Source organism: Dioscorea cayenensis, unplaced genomic scaffold (assembly GCF_009730915.1).
Source record: "Dioscorea cayenensis subsp. rotundata cultivar TDr96_F1 unplaced genomic scaffold, TDr96_F1_v2_PseudoChromosome.rev07_lg8_w22 25.fasta BLBR01001953.1, whole genome shotgun sequence".
NCBI lineage: Eukaryota > Viridiplantae > Streptophyta > Magnoliopsida > Dioscoreales > Dioscoreaceae > Dioscorea > Dioscorea cayenensis.
In genome coordinates, this window is record NW_024088344.1 from 1,464 (window position 1) to 21,358 (window position 19,895).

At 36.0% G+C, this 19,895-nt stretch overlaps 2 protein-coding genes and 2 pseudogenes across 2 annotated transcripts; 1 reads left to right on the forward strand and 3 right to left on the reverse strand.

Annotated features, from left to right (window-relative positions):
* The first annotated feature begins 4,576 nt into the window (after nt 1–4,576).
* LOC120257220 lies at nt 4,577–6,857 on the forward strand (annotated as a pseudogene).
* A 103-nt stretch (nt 6,858–6,960) lies between these two features.
* Nucleotides 6,961–9,840, reverse strand: LOC120257221 (annotated as a pseudogene).
* Nucleotides 9,841–10,464: 624 nt separating this feature from the next.
* LOC120257218 (4,5-DOPA dioxygenase extradiol-like) lies at nt 10,465–12,661 on the reverse strand. The gene is made up of 3 exons (XM_039264782.1): nt 12,351–12,661; nt 11,416–11,786; nt 10,465–10,807 (listed from the first exon to the last, which is right to left on the reverse strand). Exons 1-3 carry the CDS (start codon nt 12,588–12,590, stop codon nt 10,618–10,620), a joined length of 801 nt encoding a protein of 266 aa, XP_039120716.1. The 5' UTR covers nt 12,591–12,661; the 3' UTR covers nt 10,465–10,617.
* Nucleotides 12,662–17,990: 5,329 nt separating this feature from the next.
* On the reverse strand, nt 17,991–19,895 carry LOC120257219 (extradiol ring-cleavage dioxygenase-like). Its single transcript, XM_039264783.1, has 3 exons — nt 19,619–19,895; nt 18,389–18,759; nt 17,991–18,301 (listed from the first exon to the last, which is right to left on the reverse strand). The coding sequence occupies exons 1-3, from the start codon at nt 19,856–19,858 to the stop codon at nt 18,109–18,111; spliced, it is 804 nt and encodes a 267-aa protein (XP_039120717.1). The 5' UTR covers nt 19,859–19,895; the 3' UTR covers nt 17,991–18,108.

Sequence of the window (19,895 nt, forward strand, 5' to 3'; positions counted from 1 at the left end):
TTACTACCCACATCTCTATCGTTTTCTAACTCAATCAGCAGGTTTCACCAGCCCCATTCACCACATACAAAGCAGGCCGGATGCTTCCGCCTAACTCGGCCCGCCTCAGCCTCCCATCAGCGGCCTATGTTTTTCCAACAAAGTCCTACCATCCGCCACCATTTCACTGAGGAGGTGTATGTCAGAGGTGGAACCCAAGTCTTTACGCCTTCTTCCCTGGCAATCATCACTGTATTCTTCTCCATTATTAGTCCACACTCGACCATTTTAGATTCAAGTTCATCTGCAAGCTAAAATTTAACATCAAACACATCACCTTCCTCTCAGGCACCAAACATCTCCTCAAATAGTCATCAATAAACATATATAGTAACGTCAAGGATGGTAATCGTGCTTGCTACACATCGTAGAACCAATTCTAGAATTGCCCCGCTTAGAATTAGATGTCAACCTTGATGCCTGCTCACAATGCAATGTTCACAGTGTGTGTTACACTTTGTGAGATCTTATGACCCCTCTCCAGAACTATCCCTGCTCGATGCCCAGTTTTGTCATGTCATCACAGATCTTTCACTTGACCACTTGTATAAATAAGCCTCAAGAAAGTTTTCTCCTTCAAAGATGTATAGATTTGCAAATTTATCTTCCTCTCGCTTGTCATGTCGGACTACTCATGATCTTGTTCGAACTTCAATTTTACAACCAAGATCATCAAGTTATCCACAGAGCAAACAATTTTCTTTAAGGCCTCCACGACTGGACGGTCCCAAACTCGGTATATCTCATTGATTGCCAAATCTAAACATTTTCAAGCCCGACTGTTACAATAGGACAACTTCAAAGATAGTTGCTGTTCATAGTGATGGAACCATTCTTCTGGAGGTCAGTGTGCCGGGCTGTGAATCAAGAAGTCATACATCGCGAAATCTTTACTCCGGCTGAAGTCATTGTCACACACCATGGAAGCCCATCGGCCTCATGCTGTAACATTCCATTGAGGACAACCTTTTGTTTAGACCAAATATCCTCTCTCACATCTTCGCCACAATGATAGCACTTGAAAGTCTTCTTTACTCCCGACTGATCTACCAATGAATCTGTAATTTCAGATTCACGCCTGGCTGGTCTTCCTCTCACATCACAACCTCCGCCACGAGAACTTACTAGCTTGTCTTCCTTGTTCTCATAGCTTAATTTCCCTTCCTCCCTCCAGTAATGTACTGTGAATATATTTCAAACACTAGACCTGTCTTATGGGACATTGTTATAAATTGACGACGATTGACCATATACTTTAATACTAGAGAGACTTTGAGCAGACTTTTCGCACGCCCACTAGACCCTTATCAGAGGTCCCAATGATGTCGGGAAAATAGAGTGTGTCTATGCGCCCACCACCGGCGATTCCCATACGCAGTATGAAACTTATCTATGGGAAATTTTGCCGTGAGCAATCTCGCCTCGCATAACTTAGAGAGGCGGATCCATATCTCCTTCGCCGTTTCTTTCTCCGCTACGCTTGATAGATTTCCACTGCAGAGAGGGAAGACCGAAGAATCTGCTCCTCATCTATCCGTCTACCTGTCATCTTTGATCTTCACAATGAATTTTCACAAGCAGTTGCTTCATCTCAGATCATTTCACTTCAAATTTCCTCTCCTTCCATACAAGCTTATAAATTACCCACCCAATTTTTCAACTATGACTAGCCATCGCTTATTAGAAATCACCTTCTGTTAATAATGATCCAACCGGCCTGCTTTATATTCCACTAGTCAATATTAATGATAAAGAAAACATATTACACCAAGATTCAGCTCCACATACTAATTTTGTGGACCTAATAGCAAGACAACAAAGTACGAACCAAAATACCAAAAACAAAGGCCATTAAAGAATACATGGAAAAACCCCAAATAATTAAGGTAAAACCACCAGCAATGATAAGAAGAATTTACTAAGTGGAAAATTTCGTAAGCTTCAAACTCTCTACTATAAGGAGAAAACCAAGATCGTAGTAAGTGAGAATGGAATTAATCAAAATAATAATTTTCCATACTTCCTCACTCTTCTTCTTTTTTCTTTATTTTTTCATTCTCACTCTACTCAATTTACTCATGAATGATAGCTTCATCTTCTACTACAGAGGAACCAGCCCATAAATTCACCAAAAACAAGAAAGCTGCACATGTTGATGGTTATTTGAACGAGCCATTAGTTTATAATCCATGGATTAAGAGGCCATTAGTTTGTTGATGGTTTGTGATGGAGATTAGCCAATGGCTTCAAATGTCTCATATTTTCCTTGTCATTATACTGTCTTTTTTTTCATCTTCTTTAACCCCAATCTATTCTCAAAATGCCTTGTGAATTTGATTCTTGTGGCATTTTATTAATGTTTTTATTAGTAAAATTGGACAAAACTATAAAAGACAAATTAAAATTTATATGGTATCTCATCAAATGTTGATTCTCTCCCTATACATTGATTTGTGAAAAATAAAAAGAGTTATTAAAAAGTTTATCTATACTATTAACGATAGCATAAACCAACAACCATAAAACAAATAAACAATATTATACTTCTAATAAATATCAAATGCATTAATAAATAAAAAGAAATTGATCATTAAGCATTACCTAACTAAGTAATAATTTTGTATTAATCATTTATATATATATATATATATATATATATATATATACATATGCAATTTATTGTAGATATTTTACATAAAAAGTTGATTGACTAAACTTGTATTGCATCTTTTGCTAAACTATTCCGGCACATCAATGTTTTATCCAACTTTAGTTTCATTGATTTTGTTGTTTATTACACTTCTCCTACCAAACAAGGATACACCTATTTGTGGTATATACATTTTGTAAATATATTTAATATTTGAATTGAAAGTATTAAATTTAAAAGACTTTATATTTATAAAGTTTATTTATTAAATGTTTATGATTTAACATTTAATTGCTTTTTTTTAGTTTTAATTACCATCTGTTTTTCATATCTTCTCTTCAAAACCATGATTTGCTGTCAGTATTTATTTTTATCATCATTATTATTTTATGATAAAATAATAAGAAATATTAACGCATAAATTAGATTTTAAAATAAAATAATATCACATGCATCAAATAATATTATCGTTCCATCAAATATGGCATAATTTTTTTAATAAAAAAGTGTTCAGCCTCCAAAATGCCTATCATCAAATAATTTTAACATTTACAAATTATACTAAATCATCTAATATATATATATATATATATATATATATATATATATATATATACAGCACAAGCATCAAATGGCAACAATGAAAAGGAAAATACAATGTCATTAATATAAAAATAAATAATGATCCTTGTGTATATATCAAACTTTAGAGAGATGAGGAACAACCTTCCATCATTCAAATTATGCACGTGACCTATTCTCGTTATGTTAATTACTATAAAATATAAACTATTAATAATTTTTTAAATAAAAATTGAATAAATCACAACTTTATTAAAAAAAATAAAGAGTTACAAAAAAGGATAAATAAGACAAATGTGTAATTATGTTCATTATTCTATCACAATCACAAGGCCAAGGTGGTAATGGCAATTAAAAAGATAAAGAAAAGACTAACACTCAGAGGACACCAAGAATATGTAGGACCCGTAGCTTGGGATGAATCATTTGCCCTGTGGTGACACCGGAACCATAATCTGGGAACTAAAACATTCATCATATTCAAGATTAGTGACACATCAGTAAGAATGAAGATTGTAAGAAGTGTGAGACTCTTTTATTGTAAGCTTAGACTTTACCACTATGGATAAGCAAATATCTAGAAAACACGGATCGACTGATTTAATTGGCCAATCAAAGTCAAATAAATATATTTTGAATATAAAAATGCGATTATTTTTGATCCAACTGGTGTTCCAGATTAACGCTCGTAGCCAAGAACCACTGGTTTTCGGGTTTGTGAAGGTTACGTTTCTCCAAGTTAATAAATTTTATTATATCGTTATTTTCTCTTGAGCAAGGACATAAATAAATTTATTATTCACTCACTAACAAACATACTATATATACACACACACACACACAACAAACACACTATAATATATATATATATATATATATATATATACAACAACCAGCATCTATTATAACAAAATTTTAATATATGAAAATTAAAAATATAATTATTTTTATTCCAACCCTATGTTCTAAAAATTAATGCCTAATGAGAACCACAAAGGTTTTTAGGGCTTGTGAAGGTTTGTTTCTTCAAGTTAATAAATTTATTTTATTTTATTTTATTTTGATAAAAATAAATTTATTTTATCATTAAATTTTTGTCTCTAAAAACTAAACTATTTGTTTTATTTGAATATAAATGAATTTATTACTCACTTGTATATATTAATATATATAAAAGATAGCAGTGACTACCGGTATCCTTACCAACCTCAGCCTCGTCGATGGATTCAGGGTGGACTTCGATCCCAAGGCCTTAGCTTTCGAAGCCCCCGGAGCAAGGAGAAGGCGGAGAGGGCGCACTAGAGCATGGCTTGCTTGGTTGCTCTGGCCCTCGAGGCTTCGCCATCGCTCTCCTCTTCCCTCTCATACCAACCGTGGCTTCGCTGCCCACTCTTCTCCTTCCTCCAAGTCTCCCAAATCGTGCCTTCGCATCGATTCCCGGCCGCCGTCACCGTCCCTTGAAGGGATTGCGCACTAGACGGTTGGTTGATGTTCCAGTGATTACGGTGAGTGTTTTCGTGACTTTTGGGTTCTATAGTATTGGATTTTGGGGTTTAAATTGTTTGATTGGAATGCTATGGAGTTTTCTAGGGTTTTTGAGTTTTCGCAAATTGTTCTTATGTGTGTTGAAATTGTTGGTTTTGTACTTTTGTGGAGCTTTAGGTTCAGGCATCCCAGAAGGTAGAACCTCTGAAGGTTATGATTTCAGGGGCTCCTGCATCTGGGAAGGGAACACAATGTGAATTTATCAAGAATAAGGTGAATTTTACAGCTTTGTTTCATCAAAGATTCAATCTTGTATTTACTGTTAGATACTTAGAAACAGAAACAGTGCATATGCAAAAGGGATTATTTATGCAATGCTGAAAACAAAATGAGATTTTTACTTGTGACTATTATATAGTCTTTATTGTTTTAGGTATATTTTAGGTATGTGATTCTTCTCATTATTTCTCTTGTTGTAGTTTTGATTATTGTAGTTATGTGATTTGTGGTTTTTGCTCTATGAATTTGAGTTTCTTGAATTGCTGAGAATAGAAAATGGATTGGATGAATTGATGTTCTTGTATGCAGTATGGGTTTGTGCATATTTCTGCTGGAGATTTGTTGAGGGCTGAAGTTTCTGCTGGGACTGAGAATGGAAAAACGAGCTAAAAGAACACATGGAGAAGGGGAATGTTAGCCCCTGATGAAATTGTTGTCTTGGTATGTTGTGCTTGACATTTCAACCTTGTTCGTTTTTTCATCATGACTGTTGCTGACTTCTGTTGGAAGTTCTGTGAATCTGGTTGTCAGATGGTGAAGGGCGCTTCTGCAACCCGATGCTCAGCAAAATGGTTGGCTTTTAGATGGACACCCAAGGAGCGCGCGTCTCAAGCTAAAGCTCTTAGCGACCTAGGTATCCGCCCAGATATTTTTCATCTCTCCTTGATGTAAGCTTTTTCTTAGTCACAGAATTTACCAATGACTCATGTTGTTTTTAACTTTCAAGTGTCAGATATGATAGTTGACTGCTCTTTCTCACTAAATGTGTCAAATATGATTAGTTATCGTGCTATATCTTGCTATAGGGTTTCTAGTTGACAGTGCTGATATGAAATGATGTATCTGAAAAGGCTCGAAATATCATCTGGAATGATGAGAATATCTCAGATGTTTTCACTTTGTTATATTAGTTGTATTGACTATCGATAGAGCATGGGCATATCAAGTGCTCGTTGATTCTGATTATTGTGTTCAGACTTGCAATTCTAAGTTGATGAAGAAAGTATAATCATGACATTCTTGTAGGTCAATGAAGAAACCCTAGTTGAGAGAGTTGTTGGCAGAAGGCTTGATCCTGTTACTGGAAAAATATACCATCTTAAGTATTCTCCACCTGAAAATGAAGAAATTGCTGCAAGGCTTACTCTGCGCTTTGATGATACTGAGGAGAGGGTACTGGTTTATGTTGAAACTACTTCCATTCTTATTCCCTTTTTGTAAAAAATAGATTACTGCTGTTAGATTTAGGTTTTTGTTGAAGCTAAGTCTGACAAAAGATAAATTTTTTTCCTTAACTTTTCAAGGTAAAATTACGATTACAGACTCATCACCAAAATGTAGAAGCTGTACTTTCTATACAAGGACCTCATGTTCAAGGTATGCATTTATATTGATTCTAACAGATCAGTACTATTATTGGAATGGAATGCCAAATTACAAAAATGTATTTTTGCACTGAATGCATGAATATATATAAATACTATAGTTTGAAAATTAATTGTAGATTCCACTGAAACCTTGAATATGTTTTTATATTTTGTTAATAACTGTAAATTGTTGCCAATCTTGATTTTCCAATTTTACCATTTTCGCAAACCATGACCCAATTTTCGTTATAACAAATCTAATGCTATGATTATTCAGAGGAACATTTAATCATTATCTTCTCTCTGCCCAGGTTGATGGGAATGCTCAAAAGGACAAAGTATTCACCGAAATAGACAATGCATTGTCTGCATTATTCAAGAGAAAATTGGAAACAGATTCAGCATCCACCGCTGCTGGTCTAACTATTAGATATATCAGTAAACTCGACAAATAACGCACCCATAATCCCTGTACTTTTCTCATTTTACAATCATGGGCATACAAATGTTTAGCTTAGTTTGCTGCAGACCTGTATCAGTAAAGCTTTATGCACCATAGAAGACTTTGCAAAGTTTTACTTTTAGGTCGGAAAGTAAGATGTATCCTGAAGTAAGATCTTCTGTATACATATTTCATCAATACAGATTAAACAGATGAAGAATTACATCAAGAGGTCCACATCACTGAATTTTATTGTAGGGGAACTTATTTCGATATCACACAAACAATACTCAATTACATAAGGAGGGTACAACAGGGAATTCCAAGTTCATCAATTTGGGGTTGTAAACCTGTAAGAGGAATAGGACATGCTGCTGTTAGTCCAGGTATTATGGATCAACTCGCTTTGGCCTGTTCGCCGCAGCCCCCGGGCGAGCCGCATGTAATGGGTAGAAATGATCCGGCCAAGGATGCGCCCATTCTTCCATGAGGTGCCTTATCCTCGTAGTGGTTCACATCTTCATGCCTGCAACAGATGTATTCGAAAGAGTTAGCTTGGACTTGCCGGTGAGTTCTATAATTGTTGGTAGAATTAGTAAGATATTCAAGGTATGTTTATTTTTATGTTCTTCCAATCAGAAGTTGTTCTCAGAAAAAATTCACCACCATAGTTATCCCATCAATCAAACTATGGAGTGAAGGATAAGTGAGAAAAGATGGTAGTTTTAAGAGCTCATCATCATAGATATCTCATGAATCGACCCATGCGAGGGATGACGACTGAGTAGAGACAATATATAGCTTCAAGAACTTGCTGTGAAAAATATCACATGGATCAAATAATGTAATGAAGAACAAGGCAATAGTTTAAAGAAGAATTCACTGTCAAACATATGTCATGAATGGAATGATGGAATGAAATGAAGGAAAATTGAGTAAAGGCAATAGTTTTAAGAAGAATTCACCACCAAAGATATCTCACACATCAAACAATGCAATGAAGAATGAGGAACAAAGAACAAGTGAGAAAATACCTTCCATTAATGAGGGATTCTGTGAGCCAAGTATCAAACTCCAATGCCCAGCTTGCAATGGGTGAACCACCAGGTCCCATGGTTCTCAAGTTATGAGTGGCACTCCCTGATCCAAGAACAAGGACACCTTCATCCCTTAGAGGAGCTAAGGCCTTCCCCATGTTGTAATGGTATGTACCATCCTTCTTTGTTTGGACAGAGAGTTGGCAAACTGGAATGTTAGCCTCAGGATACATAAGCATGAGGGGAACCCATGCCTGCGTGGTCGAGTCCCTGGGCCTTGTCTTCCTTCACAGGACCAAAACTCCTGCACCCTGCAGTAGCTCCTTCACTTCCGGCAAGTTCTGGCGCACCTGGCGCGGGATACTTAAGCTGTACATCATTCAAATGATTCAACCAAAAAGACAGAAATAATCAAACTTCCACATATCAAAATTCACAGTGCTAAATGCAGTTTGTCAAAATTCAAGTTGATATAGATTCTTACCTGCATGCCAATTTTGGGGCATTTTGATAATAAGAAAGAGGCAAAAGGCATGATATGATGTTCAATTAGTGAATGAAATTTAAAGTAAAAATCATATGCAATGAGTTTGTTATCAAATGCCAAATGGTGAAAGTCCAACCAATATCACCAAATCATCACCAACTACAAGTTATCAGAAGTTATATTTAGAGAGAAAAACAGTTTGAGGTTTCATTTTCATAGGAAGACAATGAATTGCAAAAGAGACTAACAGATTCATCACAAATCACATAATTCATGTAAATACAAAAGAATATTGAATGCAATTCATCCGGGTAATCAAAGAATAACATAAGAATCCAGCTCATAAAATCAATAGCATGAATCAATGATAGAGAAACACCATCAAAATCAACAGAAAAAAGAAAACAGAGGAACAAGAGAAACCCTAATCAATCAAATCCTCAAACCTAAAACAAACAAAATAGATAGAAAGAGAAGAAGAAGAAGAAGAAGGACCTTGTACATAGATTTGGGGAAGCCATAGAAATCATAAATGGTATCATTGGGACCAGAGATGACATTGACAGTGGGAGCAGAGGTGTCCCAATGGCCAGAGATGACGAGAATGGCTCTGGGGATGGTTTGCAAGACTTGAGATTTCCACAGCTTGAAGAAGCCTCTTGCTGGGACGCTCTCGTCGATGGAGAGCATCGGAGAGCCATGAGAAACAAAGAAAAGAGTCCATCTTTGCCGCCATTGCCAGCTTCCGGAGCTCAAAGTTTGGATCTTTGACGACGAGGGTTGCGCTTTTCGTTGTTTCTCGGTCTTTCGTTGAATATAAATATTTGTGTATATATTTATTGACAATGAGATTAATTTGGTGGGAGTGGTTGGCACTTATGCTGACCTGGCGCATTGACAATTAGGTCATTCATGACGTCATTAATATATATTTTTTTTAACAAAAATAAATTTAATTTAATAGGAAAATGAGAGAAATTTGTGTGAGAGTTTGGAGTTAAGTCCGCATTGACAATTAGGTCATTCATGACGTCATTAATATATATTTTTTTAACAAAAATAAATTTAATTTAATAGGAAAATGAGAGAAATTTGTGTGAGAGTTTGGAGTTAAGTCTTTATTATTATTATTTTTTTAATGATGTTCATTTTGTTTATGGATTTTAAAAAATAAAAAATAAATATTGAGACCAGCTTTGAAAGTCTTCTCCTTCTCAATTATAGTTTTATGTGAAAAAAAACTAATACTTTCATAGTTATGGTTGCCAAAATATATACAACTATAAATTGATATTAGAATTGATATTTGAGCATCTTTTGCGGGAGTTTAATAAGGGTACAATAAACCATGGAATATTAAATTCTCCATAAAGAGAGTTTAATGCCCATTAAGTGTTTGGTGGCCATAAACAGTCAATCTGTGAGTCTCATTATTTTTTTATTTTTTTAAATTAAAAAGTGATGGGACCCATATTTTTAAATATTTTTTAATTTAATTTGTTTAATTTTTAATTTTTATTTGTATCGTCACAAATAAATTATTTTTTCCAAAATAATTTAATAATTATTTTTTTGATATATTTTAATTATTTTAATTATTTATTTTGTATTATAATTTAAAAAATATATTATTTAATTATTTTATTAATAATATTTAAAATTTTATTAAATAATTATAGTATACGTGATAATTTAATAAATAAAAATTTAAATGGGTTGATTGTGGATCTCATTTTATAATATAAAAATAAAAAATTATGAAAGAAATTTATTATGCCCAAAAGTTTCATTGACCATTTTAACATAAAAATAATAAATTAATTAAATAAATTAAACAGATTGTAACATCAACAACAACACTAAAAAAAACTTTTAATATAATCAAGAATAATAATGAATTGTTTTTGTTTAGAAGAGGGAAGAATAATAATAATTGAAATTGATATTTTTAAAAGAAATTCACAAACTAATAATAAAATAATAATAAAAAAAAACAATCAGAGTTCTTTATAAAATCCCCTATACATTCCTTTAAGTTCAGAAGTAAAATGAATACTAAATTAAGATCTTCGGTATACATGTATATATACACAGTATAAATGAAGTTATCGATAAATTCATATACATAACAAACAAATAATACAACAGGTCCACAGGAATGAGTTTTATCAAAGAGGAATTTACTAAGACAACACAAACAATACCAAATTGTAGTAGGTAGGTACAACAAGGAATTGCAAGTTCATCAATTAGATGTTGTAAAACCTGTAAGAGGAATAGGAGAGGCTGCTCTCAGTAAAGCTAGCATGGATCAACTCGGCTTTGGCCTGTTCGCCTGCGGCCCCCAGAGCTACATGCAATGGGTAGAAATGATCGGGCGATGGATGCGCCATTTTTGCATGGGGTGCCTTATCCTCGTAATTGTTCACATCTTCATGGCTGCCACAAATGTAATCGAAAAACTTAGCTTTGATTTGCTAGGTCTATAATCGACAGCGGAATCAGTAAGACATTCAAGGTACTTTTATTTTTTTGTTTTTTCTGAGCAGAAGTAGTTCTAATGAAGAATTCACCATCAGACATATCTCATGAATCGAATGATGGAATGAAAAACAAGTGAGAAAAGATGATAGTTTTAACTCACCGTCGTGGATGTCACATGAACCGAACAATGGGATGAAGAACAAATGAGTAGAGACAATAATTTCAAGAATTTGTTGGTGAAATTGCACACAGATCAAACAATGGAACGAAGAATGAGTGAGTAAAGGCTATAGTTCAAAGAAGAATTCACTGCCCGAGATATCTTATTAATCAAACAATGGAATGAAATGACAAAGGAGTGAAGGCAATAGATTTAAGAAGAATTCACCACCAAAGATATCTCACAAATCAAGCAATGGAATGAAGAACTAGTGAATAAGGATAGTAATTTTACGAAGAATCCACCACAAGAAGTATTTCGTGAATCAAACAATGGAATAAATAACGAACAAGTGAGAAAAACCAAAATGATGAACAAATGAACAAAAGAGAATAAAAAATACCTTCCATTCATGAGGGAGTTTGTGAGCCAAGCATCAAACTCCAATGCCCAGCTTACAATAGGTGCATCATCAGGGCCGGTGGCTCTCAAGTTATGGGTGGCACTCCCTGATCCAACAATAAGGACACCTTCATCCCTCAGAGGAGCTAAGGCCTTCCCCATGTTGTAATGGTATGTGCCATCCTCCATTGTTTGGATAGAGAGTTGGCAAACTGGAATATTAGCCTCAGGATACATAAACATAAGGGGAACCCACGAGCCATGATCGAGTCCTCGGGCCTTTTCTTCCTCCACAGGACCAAACCCTGCACCTTGAAGCAGCTCCTTCACTCTCCGGGCAACTTTTGGCGCACCTGGTGCGGGATACTTAAGCTATACAGTATTCAAATGATTCAGCAGAATTTAAAGCGCTTCACACTCCCAAATAACAGAAATGATCAAACTTTTTCATATCACAATTTGCAGTGCTAGATGTAGTTTGTCAACATTCAAGTTCATATAGAATCTTGACAACATCGCAATTTTCAGCATTTCTAACAATTAGATAGATGCAAAGGCATGATAAGTATAATGTAACCAAAATTTCGATTCAAATATAGTTTATGATATTCAAAATTTGTAAATTTAATTCAAAATACAAATCAACCAATATCACCAAATAAAGGATTTCAAAAGTTATATTTAGAGAGAAAAGAAACAGCTTGATTCAACAGCACTTGTAGAATTTTCACAGGAAGAGAATGAATTGAAAAGAGACTAACAGAAAATTCTACCACAAATCACATAATTCATCAGAAAAAGAGATACAAAAATTGAAAGAAATTCAATCTTGAAAAAAAAACAACAGAAAAATAAAAAAGAGGAAAAAGGATAAACCCTAACAAATCAAAATCTCAAACCATAAACAAACAAAGAGATAAAGAGAAGAAGAAGGACCTGGTACATAGGCTTGGGGAAGCCATGGAAATCATAAATGGTATCATTGAGACCAGAGATGACATTGACAGTGGGAGCATAGGTCTCCCAGTGGGCAGAGACGACGAGAATAGTCTTGGGGATTTCCCGCAAGACTTGGGATTTCCACAGCTTGAAGAAGCCCCTTGCTGGGATGCTGTCGTCGATGGAGAGCAACGGAGACCCATGGGAAACAAAGAAAGTGTCCATCTTCACCGCCATTGCCAGCTTCCGGAGCTCAAAGGTTGGACCTTTGACGAAGAGGTTTGCTTGTTCCGTTTCCCTTCCTAATTTTTTCTAGACCTTTCGTTGCTTCGTGATGAAGATCAAATGTGAATGGTGGGGCCCAAACGCTAACAAGCACGTGAAGCACGTGTTGGAAACGACTAGTACAGTACAAAATGACTCACCCAACAACAATAAATAGTAAATCCGTATTAATAAAACTACGAGCCCACCAAAAATAGAGAATACTGATAAAATATCAAAATTAAAGAAAAAAATAAAAAAAAATCAACATCACTAATAGTCAGTAATAGATTTATACTACACCAGAAGTAGAGGATATGATACTGATAGAATATGAAAAACAAAAAAGTCAACATCACTATCAATCAACAACAGACTTGATTCGCTCAGAGAAATATTAGCTCCTTCAATAACATTTGTTCAGGAATCTGTGTAATTAAGACTTCTTTTAATTATTGGAAAAACTTTCTCTAATTTAATTTTTTGAGATTTGATACTGTATTTATTCATATAATGAGTATTTGATTAATTTTACATATCAATGAATAATAAATGAATAATGTGAATACGTTGGAGAAAACATAATCTAAATTCACTAGTAAATTTTATGAAAAATAAGGTTATTTAAATTATTTAAATATAAAGAAGTATTAGCACCTTAGACAGTTCAAACCTTCTTTAGAGTAATTGTGGTGCTTACGACATTGACCAAAGCTGAAAAGGGCGACCAAATAATTTTAATAAGAAAATAAGTGAAATTCATGTTAGACTTTGGAATTCATCCTTAATTTTTTAAAGGGAAAATTACTGTTTACCCCTCGATAATTTCAAAACTTCCCCAAAAAATTTCGTGAGTTTTTGCATACACTCGCATAACCCTTCCTTTATCGTTTCACTCCTTTTTACCCCTGCATTATGAAATTCCATCATCGCTCTTAAACCTCAGATACATTTTTTTCATTCTTTTTGCATTCCTTTTGCACGTACTCATTTCTTAAACAGAGACTCATTTTTTTAAACATAGAACTCATTTCTTAAACGAGAGTTCATTTCTTAAACGAAAACCCTCATTTCTTAAACGAAAAACTCATTTCTTAAAATGTAAACCTCATTTTTTTAAACATAAAACTCATTTTTTTAAACAAAAAAACATTAATATTTAAACGAAAAAACAAATATTTACATGATAAATTAATCCCCGGATATAAAAACCAATTAATCTTGGCCACTGTACATATTTAAATAGAAACAACGATATTTAAGCACTTTTTTTAAACGTAAACGCAATATATTAAAATGTAAACATCGATAGTTAAACAAAGACAAACAAGCATATAAACGGAGAACTCATTTCTTAAACAGAGAGCTTATTTTTTTAAACAAAGACCTCATTTTTTTAAACGAAAACCCTCATCGAGTAGGGACATCGAGTATCTCATCGTCACCGATCTCGCGCGAACGCTGAGTGCCGAGCTCCGGATCCCGGGCGAGCGATCTCGGCGTGGCATGCTCGCGTGGGGTCTTAAAGGAGAAATCTTTATCAGGCGCTGGCGATCCCGGCTGGCGACGCTCCCTGCGGGCTCGGAGTGGTGAGGTCTTCGTGGCGACGCCTGATAAGACGGGCTCGAACTCGAATCGGAACCATTCTCGATCGCGGAGACCGCAACATGGATAGCAATAGGGTTAGGGTTAGGGATCATTCCGGGTTCGATCCATGGGCGCCTAAGCTCGCGACTGGAACGGAGGGAGGAAGCGGTGCCGACGAGGGTTCGATCTCGCCGCCTTCGCCTTCATCTTCATCGCCTTCCCCGTCGTCGACCTCATCTCTTTTCATCTTCTTCGCCGCCGACCCTGGGAAGACCGCGATGCTCCTCGTCATCGAGCTGAAGGCATCGAAAGGTTGCACTCGACATATTTAAATAGAAACAACGATATTTAAGCACTTTTTTTAAACGTAAACGCAATATATTAAAATGTAAACATCGATAGTTAAACAAAGACAAACAAGCATATAAACAGAGAACTCATTTCTTAAACGGAGAACTCATTTCTTAAACAGAGAGCTTATTTTTTTAAACAGAGACCCTCATCGAGTAGGGACATCGAGTATCTCATCGTCACGATCTCGCCGAACGCTGAGTGCCGAGCTCCGGATCCGCGAGCGATCTCGGCTGGCCTCGCCTCACGTGGGGTCTTAAAGGAGAAATCTTTATCGGCGCTGGCGATCCCGGTCTGGCGACGCTCCTACGGCTCGGAGTGGTGAGGTCTTCGTGGCGACGCTTCGGATAAGACGGGCCGAACTCGAATCGAACCATTCTCGATCGCGGAGACCGCGAACATGGATAGCAATAGGGTTAGGGTTAGGGATCATTCCCGGGTTTCGATCCATGGGCGCCTAAGCTCAGCGACAGGAACGGAGGGAGGAAGCGGCGCCGACGAGGGTTCGATCTCGCCGCTTCGCCTTCGCCTTTCATCGCCTTCCCCGCCGTCGACCTCATCTCTTTCATCTTCTTCGCCGCCGACCCTGGGAAGACCGCATGCTCCTCGTCGTCGAGCTGAAGGCATCGAAAGGTCGCACCTTTTTCTCTCGAACATGAAATCCCATTTTTTTCATGCAACGTGATCGTGATTGTGAGCCGCATGCTTTGTCTCACTCGCCCAAAGTCCCAATCGCAATAAAAGAGATTTTGGGGGTGATAAATACACCACAAAAAAACTCATTTCTTAAAATGTAGACCTCATTTTTTTAAACAAAAACCCTCATTTCTTAAATGAAAAACTCATTTCTTAAACAGAGACCTCATTTTTTTAAACGTAAAACCTCTTTTCTTAAACGAAAAACTCATTTCTTAAACGAAAAACTCAATTTTTTTAAACAAAAAAACTCATTTTTTTAAATAGAAAACTCATTTTTTTAAACAGAAACTCATTTTTTTAAAATGTAACCTCATACCTCATATTTTTAAATAAGTCTTTCATTTTCAAATAGAAACTCATCAGACTCCAAGGGCATTATAGTCAAACCCCTCGCACACTTGCCATAACTTCCCACGCAAGGGACAATTTCAGTCCAAAAAAATTCCAAATTAACTCTATCAATCACTATTAGATGTTCGGGGGTTTAAAAAAATCATCAGATTCAAAAGGAAGGGGTTTTTTTGAGGAGTGCAAAAACTAACGGGTGTTTTTTTGGTAATATTGCAAACTTACAAGGTGTTTTTGGCAATTTCCACTTTTTTAAAATATTCATTTTGTTTTTTGAATTTAAAAAATAGAAAATAAATAAATATATTGAGACGTGTCTTTTTATAAGTAATCATGTGAAAAATAACTTATTGGGACATTTCCATATTTAAAAAAGTATATATATATATATATATATATATTGCTTGTAATTAGATTTTCCATTGACATATTAACAGTTGTAAAAGGTCTTAATTTTTTTTTATGTTTCACATCATCATTGGCTAAACCGATCAATAATTTAAATAGCATATCTCTTAAAATATTGATGTGACAGTTAACTAATTATGGTACAAAAAAATACATTAAAAAAAGTTTATTCTATCCAAAATTTTCATTAACCACCTCAACATTAAATATAATTAATTAATTAAACAGATTGTAACATCACCAACAAGTCAACAACATTAACCAAAGTTGGACTTCTTCCGGATTTGTCTCTCTCGAGCACCTTAAACTGCTCTGCAGGACTTCTTCCACTGAAATATTTGGGTATCCCTATCTCAGGTAGGCGCCCTAATTGCCAAGCTTGGGATTCCCTCATCTCTAAGATTCGTTCAAGATTGTTTTCGTGGAACTCTAGGATGCTTTCTCTTGGAGGCAGACTTACTTTGTTAAACTCCGTGCTTACCTCCATACCCACTTATTGGATGTCTATTTACAAACTCCCTTCTTGGGTAGTCAAAGCTATCGAACAAATCCGCCGTGACTTCCTTTGGAAAGGACCTGATATTGACAAAGCCAGGTGTAGATTGGTAAGTTGGAAACGAATTTGTAGACCTCGCGAAGTTAGGAGGTCAGGGTGTGCTTAGTATTGCGGATTTCAACCTTGCCTTCATCGGGTAAAATGGTGGTGGAAAATAATCTCCAACTCAAATTGGTGTGGTGCTAATGTGACAAAGTACACATATTACCAGCATCACCAACACTGGAATCTCTTCCATCCACATTTTAAATCTAAGTCTTTCTTCTGGGGTGGTATATTAAATTGCCTTCCACTTTTTAGGAAATGCATTAAACATATTATTAATGATGGAAAATCCACTCTCTTTTGGTTTGATGGATGGTTGGAAGGCCGTGCACCCAAAGACTTATGGCCAGAAGCCTTTGATGTATCATTAGCACCGTACGGGACTGTGAATGCCTTAGCTCCTAGTTTCCAGAATTTGCTATGGGAGTTTGATCCCCACATTGATAATCTTTTAAACATGCTCAGTGGAAATTCCAATGACCTTAAATGCTGGAATTGTACTACCAATAGTATTTTCTCGGTCAAATCCTTCTATTCGTTCTTAATCGATGGAGGTGTTAGATGCTCGAACTCCAAAATTATTTGGAAGGGTTATTGCCCGAGGAAGGTCAAAGCTTTCACTTGGCTAACTTGGGACAACAAAATTCTTACTCTCAAAAATCTCGCGAAAAGAAAATGCAATAAGCTTCCAACTGCTACTTGCTTGCTTTGCCTAAAGGACATTGAATCGAATGAGCATCTGTTCATTCACTGCCCGTTTACTATCCAAATCTGGGAACACTTTAGGCAGACCTTTGCCTTAGTAGACCTTCCTTCGTCTCTCTCAGATTTGTTGGGTCATTGGAGGAAGAAGCTCAGTGGGGGGAACAAGGAAACCTGGGATATCTTGTCTAGGGCCTTAATTTGGAATGTTTGGCTTGAGCGTAACAGGAGAATCTTTGATGATTGTTTTGATGATTGTTTATCTGTGATTATTAAAGTTTCTCATTTGTTTATGGTTTGGGTTTCCGCAGTTCCTGAGCAGAAAAGACAAAGGCTTGAGGAGGCTTCGCATTCAGTCAAGAGGAGCCTGGAGTTTGCTGAGCCCAGGAGGGGAGAGTCTAGCAACCCTTGATCACCTTGGGTAGTTCCTAGTGGTTTCTTCCCCGCTAGGTTGCGTTTTTATCTTTCTGTTCCTTTCCACATCTAGTAGATCTGGTTTTCGGTCTGTGTGTTGTTCTTTGGTACTGATCGGCCTCTCTGGCTGTGTTGCTTTCTGTTCTTGTAAACTTCCTTGTCAGGCCCTGTTGTGTTTTTCTTTTTAATAAATTGTGGTTTATCCACTTTTTCAAAAAAAAATAAATATTTTGAATTTATTAATAAATAACCATCCCATGTAATGTAATGAAGACATTAAACTATGGACGTTCCTCAGAACTTCAGAATCACACAAGGCTTAAAAACAAGAACATTTCACAGAAACACTACGTTACATACAGCAGGCAAATCAGGTAAACATCACTCAGCAGATGTAAACCTATAAGAAGAATAAGAGATACTGATGTTAGTCCAACTACTGTGGATCAACTCCGCTTTCGCCGAGCCCCCGGCCGCCCCGAGAGCTACATGCAAAGGGTAGAAATGATCCGGCCACGGATGCGCCATCTTCGCATTCGGTCCCTTAACCTCGAATCGATTCACATCTTCATATCTGTCAAATATATATACACATATTATGTCATTACTTTATATACTACCAGAGCTATTGTTTAATTTCTGTATTCTTAATACATTTTACCTCCCATTAATGAGTGACTGAGTGAGCCAAGAATCAAACTCCAATGCCCAATTTGGAATAGGAGCATCATCAGGACCTAAGGCTCTTAAGTTATGGGTGGCACTCCCTGAACCAAGAACAAGAACACCTTCATCCCTTAGAGGAGCTAAGGCCTTTCCCATGTTGTAATGGTATGTGCCATCCTTCTTTGTTTGAACAGAGAGTTGGCAAACTGGAATGTTAGCTTCAGGATACATGAACATTAAGGGAACCCATGCGCCGTGGTCGAGCCCCCGTGTTTTGTCTTCTTTCACTGGACCAAAGCCTGCTTCTTGTAGCAGATCTTTCACTTTCTTGGCCAGTTCTGGTGCACCTGGTGCAGGATACTTGAGCTGCCACAATATTCAAATTATTCAGTTTCTTTTGAAAGAACACACAGATATACATATGTTAGTGCTAGATGTAGTTTGTGAGTTCTTGATTTCCTACAAAGGAGAAAATAGTTTGGAATGTGGTTAATTAAATTTGAAGAAATATTTCAATTGTGAAAGCCCAACCAACATCACCAAACCACACACAGATATATATATATATATATATATTAGTGTTTGATGCAGTTTGTGAGCTTTCTTTCAATTTCCTATAAATAGAGATGATGAAATTTGAAGAAATTAATCAATAGTGAAGGCCAACCAAATCACCAAACCATCAAAAGAATTCCAAATGAAGCATGTGAGGTGTGATTTAGCATGGAAAAGAAGCAACATGATGATTTCATAATCTGATTTCCTTTGGAAAGAAGCAAATGAATTGAATACACCTTTATCAAATACAAATGGGATGATTCAAAGAAAAAAACATACAAAAATTTGAGTCCAGTTCATCAGAAAAGAAATTAATCCAACAGAGTAAATACAATTGAGTGATTTTTTCTCAAAAAAGTTAATAACCTGATCACAAAATTTTGAGTCAAAATCTTAAGATAAAAGAAACAAGAAGGAACAAGTTCCTTGTCTTTTAACAGAACAATCTAAACTTCAAAAACATACAATCAAAAGCAAAAGAAGAGGAGAGCTAAAGGAACAAGTTTTGCTAACAGAGGAATTCCAACATAACTGAAAAACAAAAACAAACTTCAAAAAAATACAACAATCAAAACCAACACAAAAGTTAAAAAAATGAAAAGGAGAAACCCTAATCAATCAAATTCTCAAACCTAAAACAAACAAAAAGATAGAGAAGGAGGAGGACCTTGTACATGCACTTGGGGAAGCCATAGAAATCATAGATGGTATCATTGGTGCCAGAGATCACATTTACAGTGGGAACAGAGGTCTCCCAATGGGCGGAGACGACGAGAATGGCCCTGGGGATGGTCTGCAGGACCTGGGATCTCCACAGCTTGAAGAAGCCCCTTGCTGGGACGCTCTCGTCAATGGAGAGCATCGGAGAGCCATGAGAAACAAAGAAAGCATCCATCTTTGCCGCCATTACCAGCTTCTAGAGCTCAAAAATTCGATTTTTTTTT

What these genes read in the sequence shown, in the direction of transcription:
- LOC120257219 (XM_039264783.1), bottom strand. Translation starts at nt 19,858, where the DNA reads ATGGCGGCAAAGATGGATGCTTTCTTTGTTTCTCATGGCTCTCCGATG. An exon ending in TCCCCAAGTGCATGTACAAG is followed by an intron (nt 18,760 to 19,618) that starts GTCCTCCTCCTT and finishes ATATTGTGGCAG; the next exon opens with CTCAAGTATCCTGCACCAGG. An exon ending in CAGTCACTCATTAATGGGAG is followed by an intron (nt 18,302 to 18,388) that starts GTAAAATGTATT and finishes TATATTTGACAG; the next exon opens with ATATGAAGATGTGAATCGAT.
- LOC120257218 (XM_039264782.1), bottom strand. Translation starts at nt 12,590, where the DNA reads ATGGCGGTGAAGATGGACACTTTCTTTGTTTCCCATGGGTCTCCGTTG. An exon ending in TCCCCAAGCCTATGTACCAG is followed by an intron (nt 11,787 to 12,350) that starts GTCCTTCTTCTT and finishes AATACTGTATAG; the next exon opens with CTTAAGTATCCCGCACCAGG. An exon ending in AACTCCCTCATGAATGGAAG is followed by an intron (nt 10,808 to 11,415) that starts GTATTTTTTATT and finishes CATTTGTGGCAG; the next exon opens with CCATGAAGATGTGAACAATT.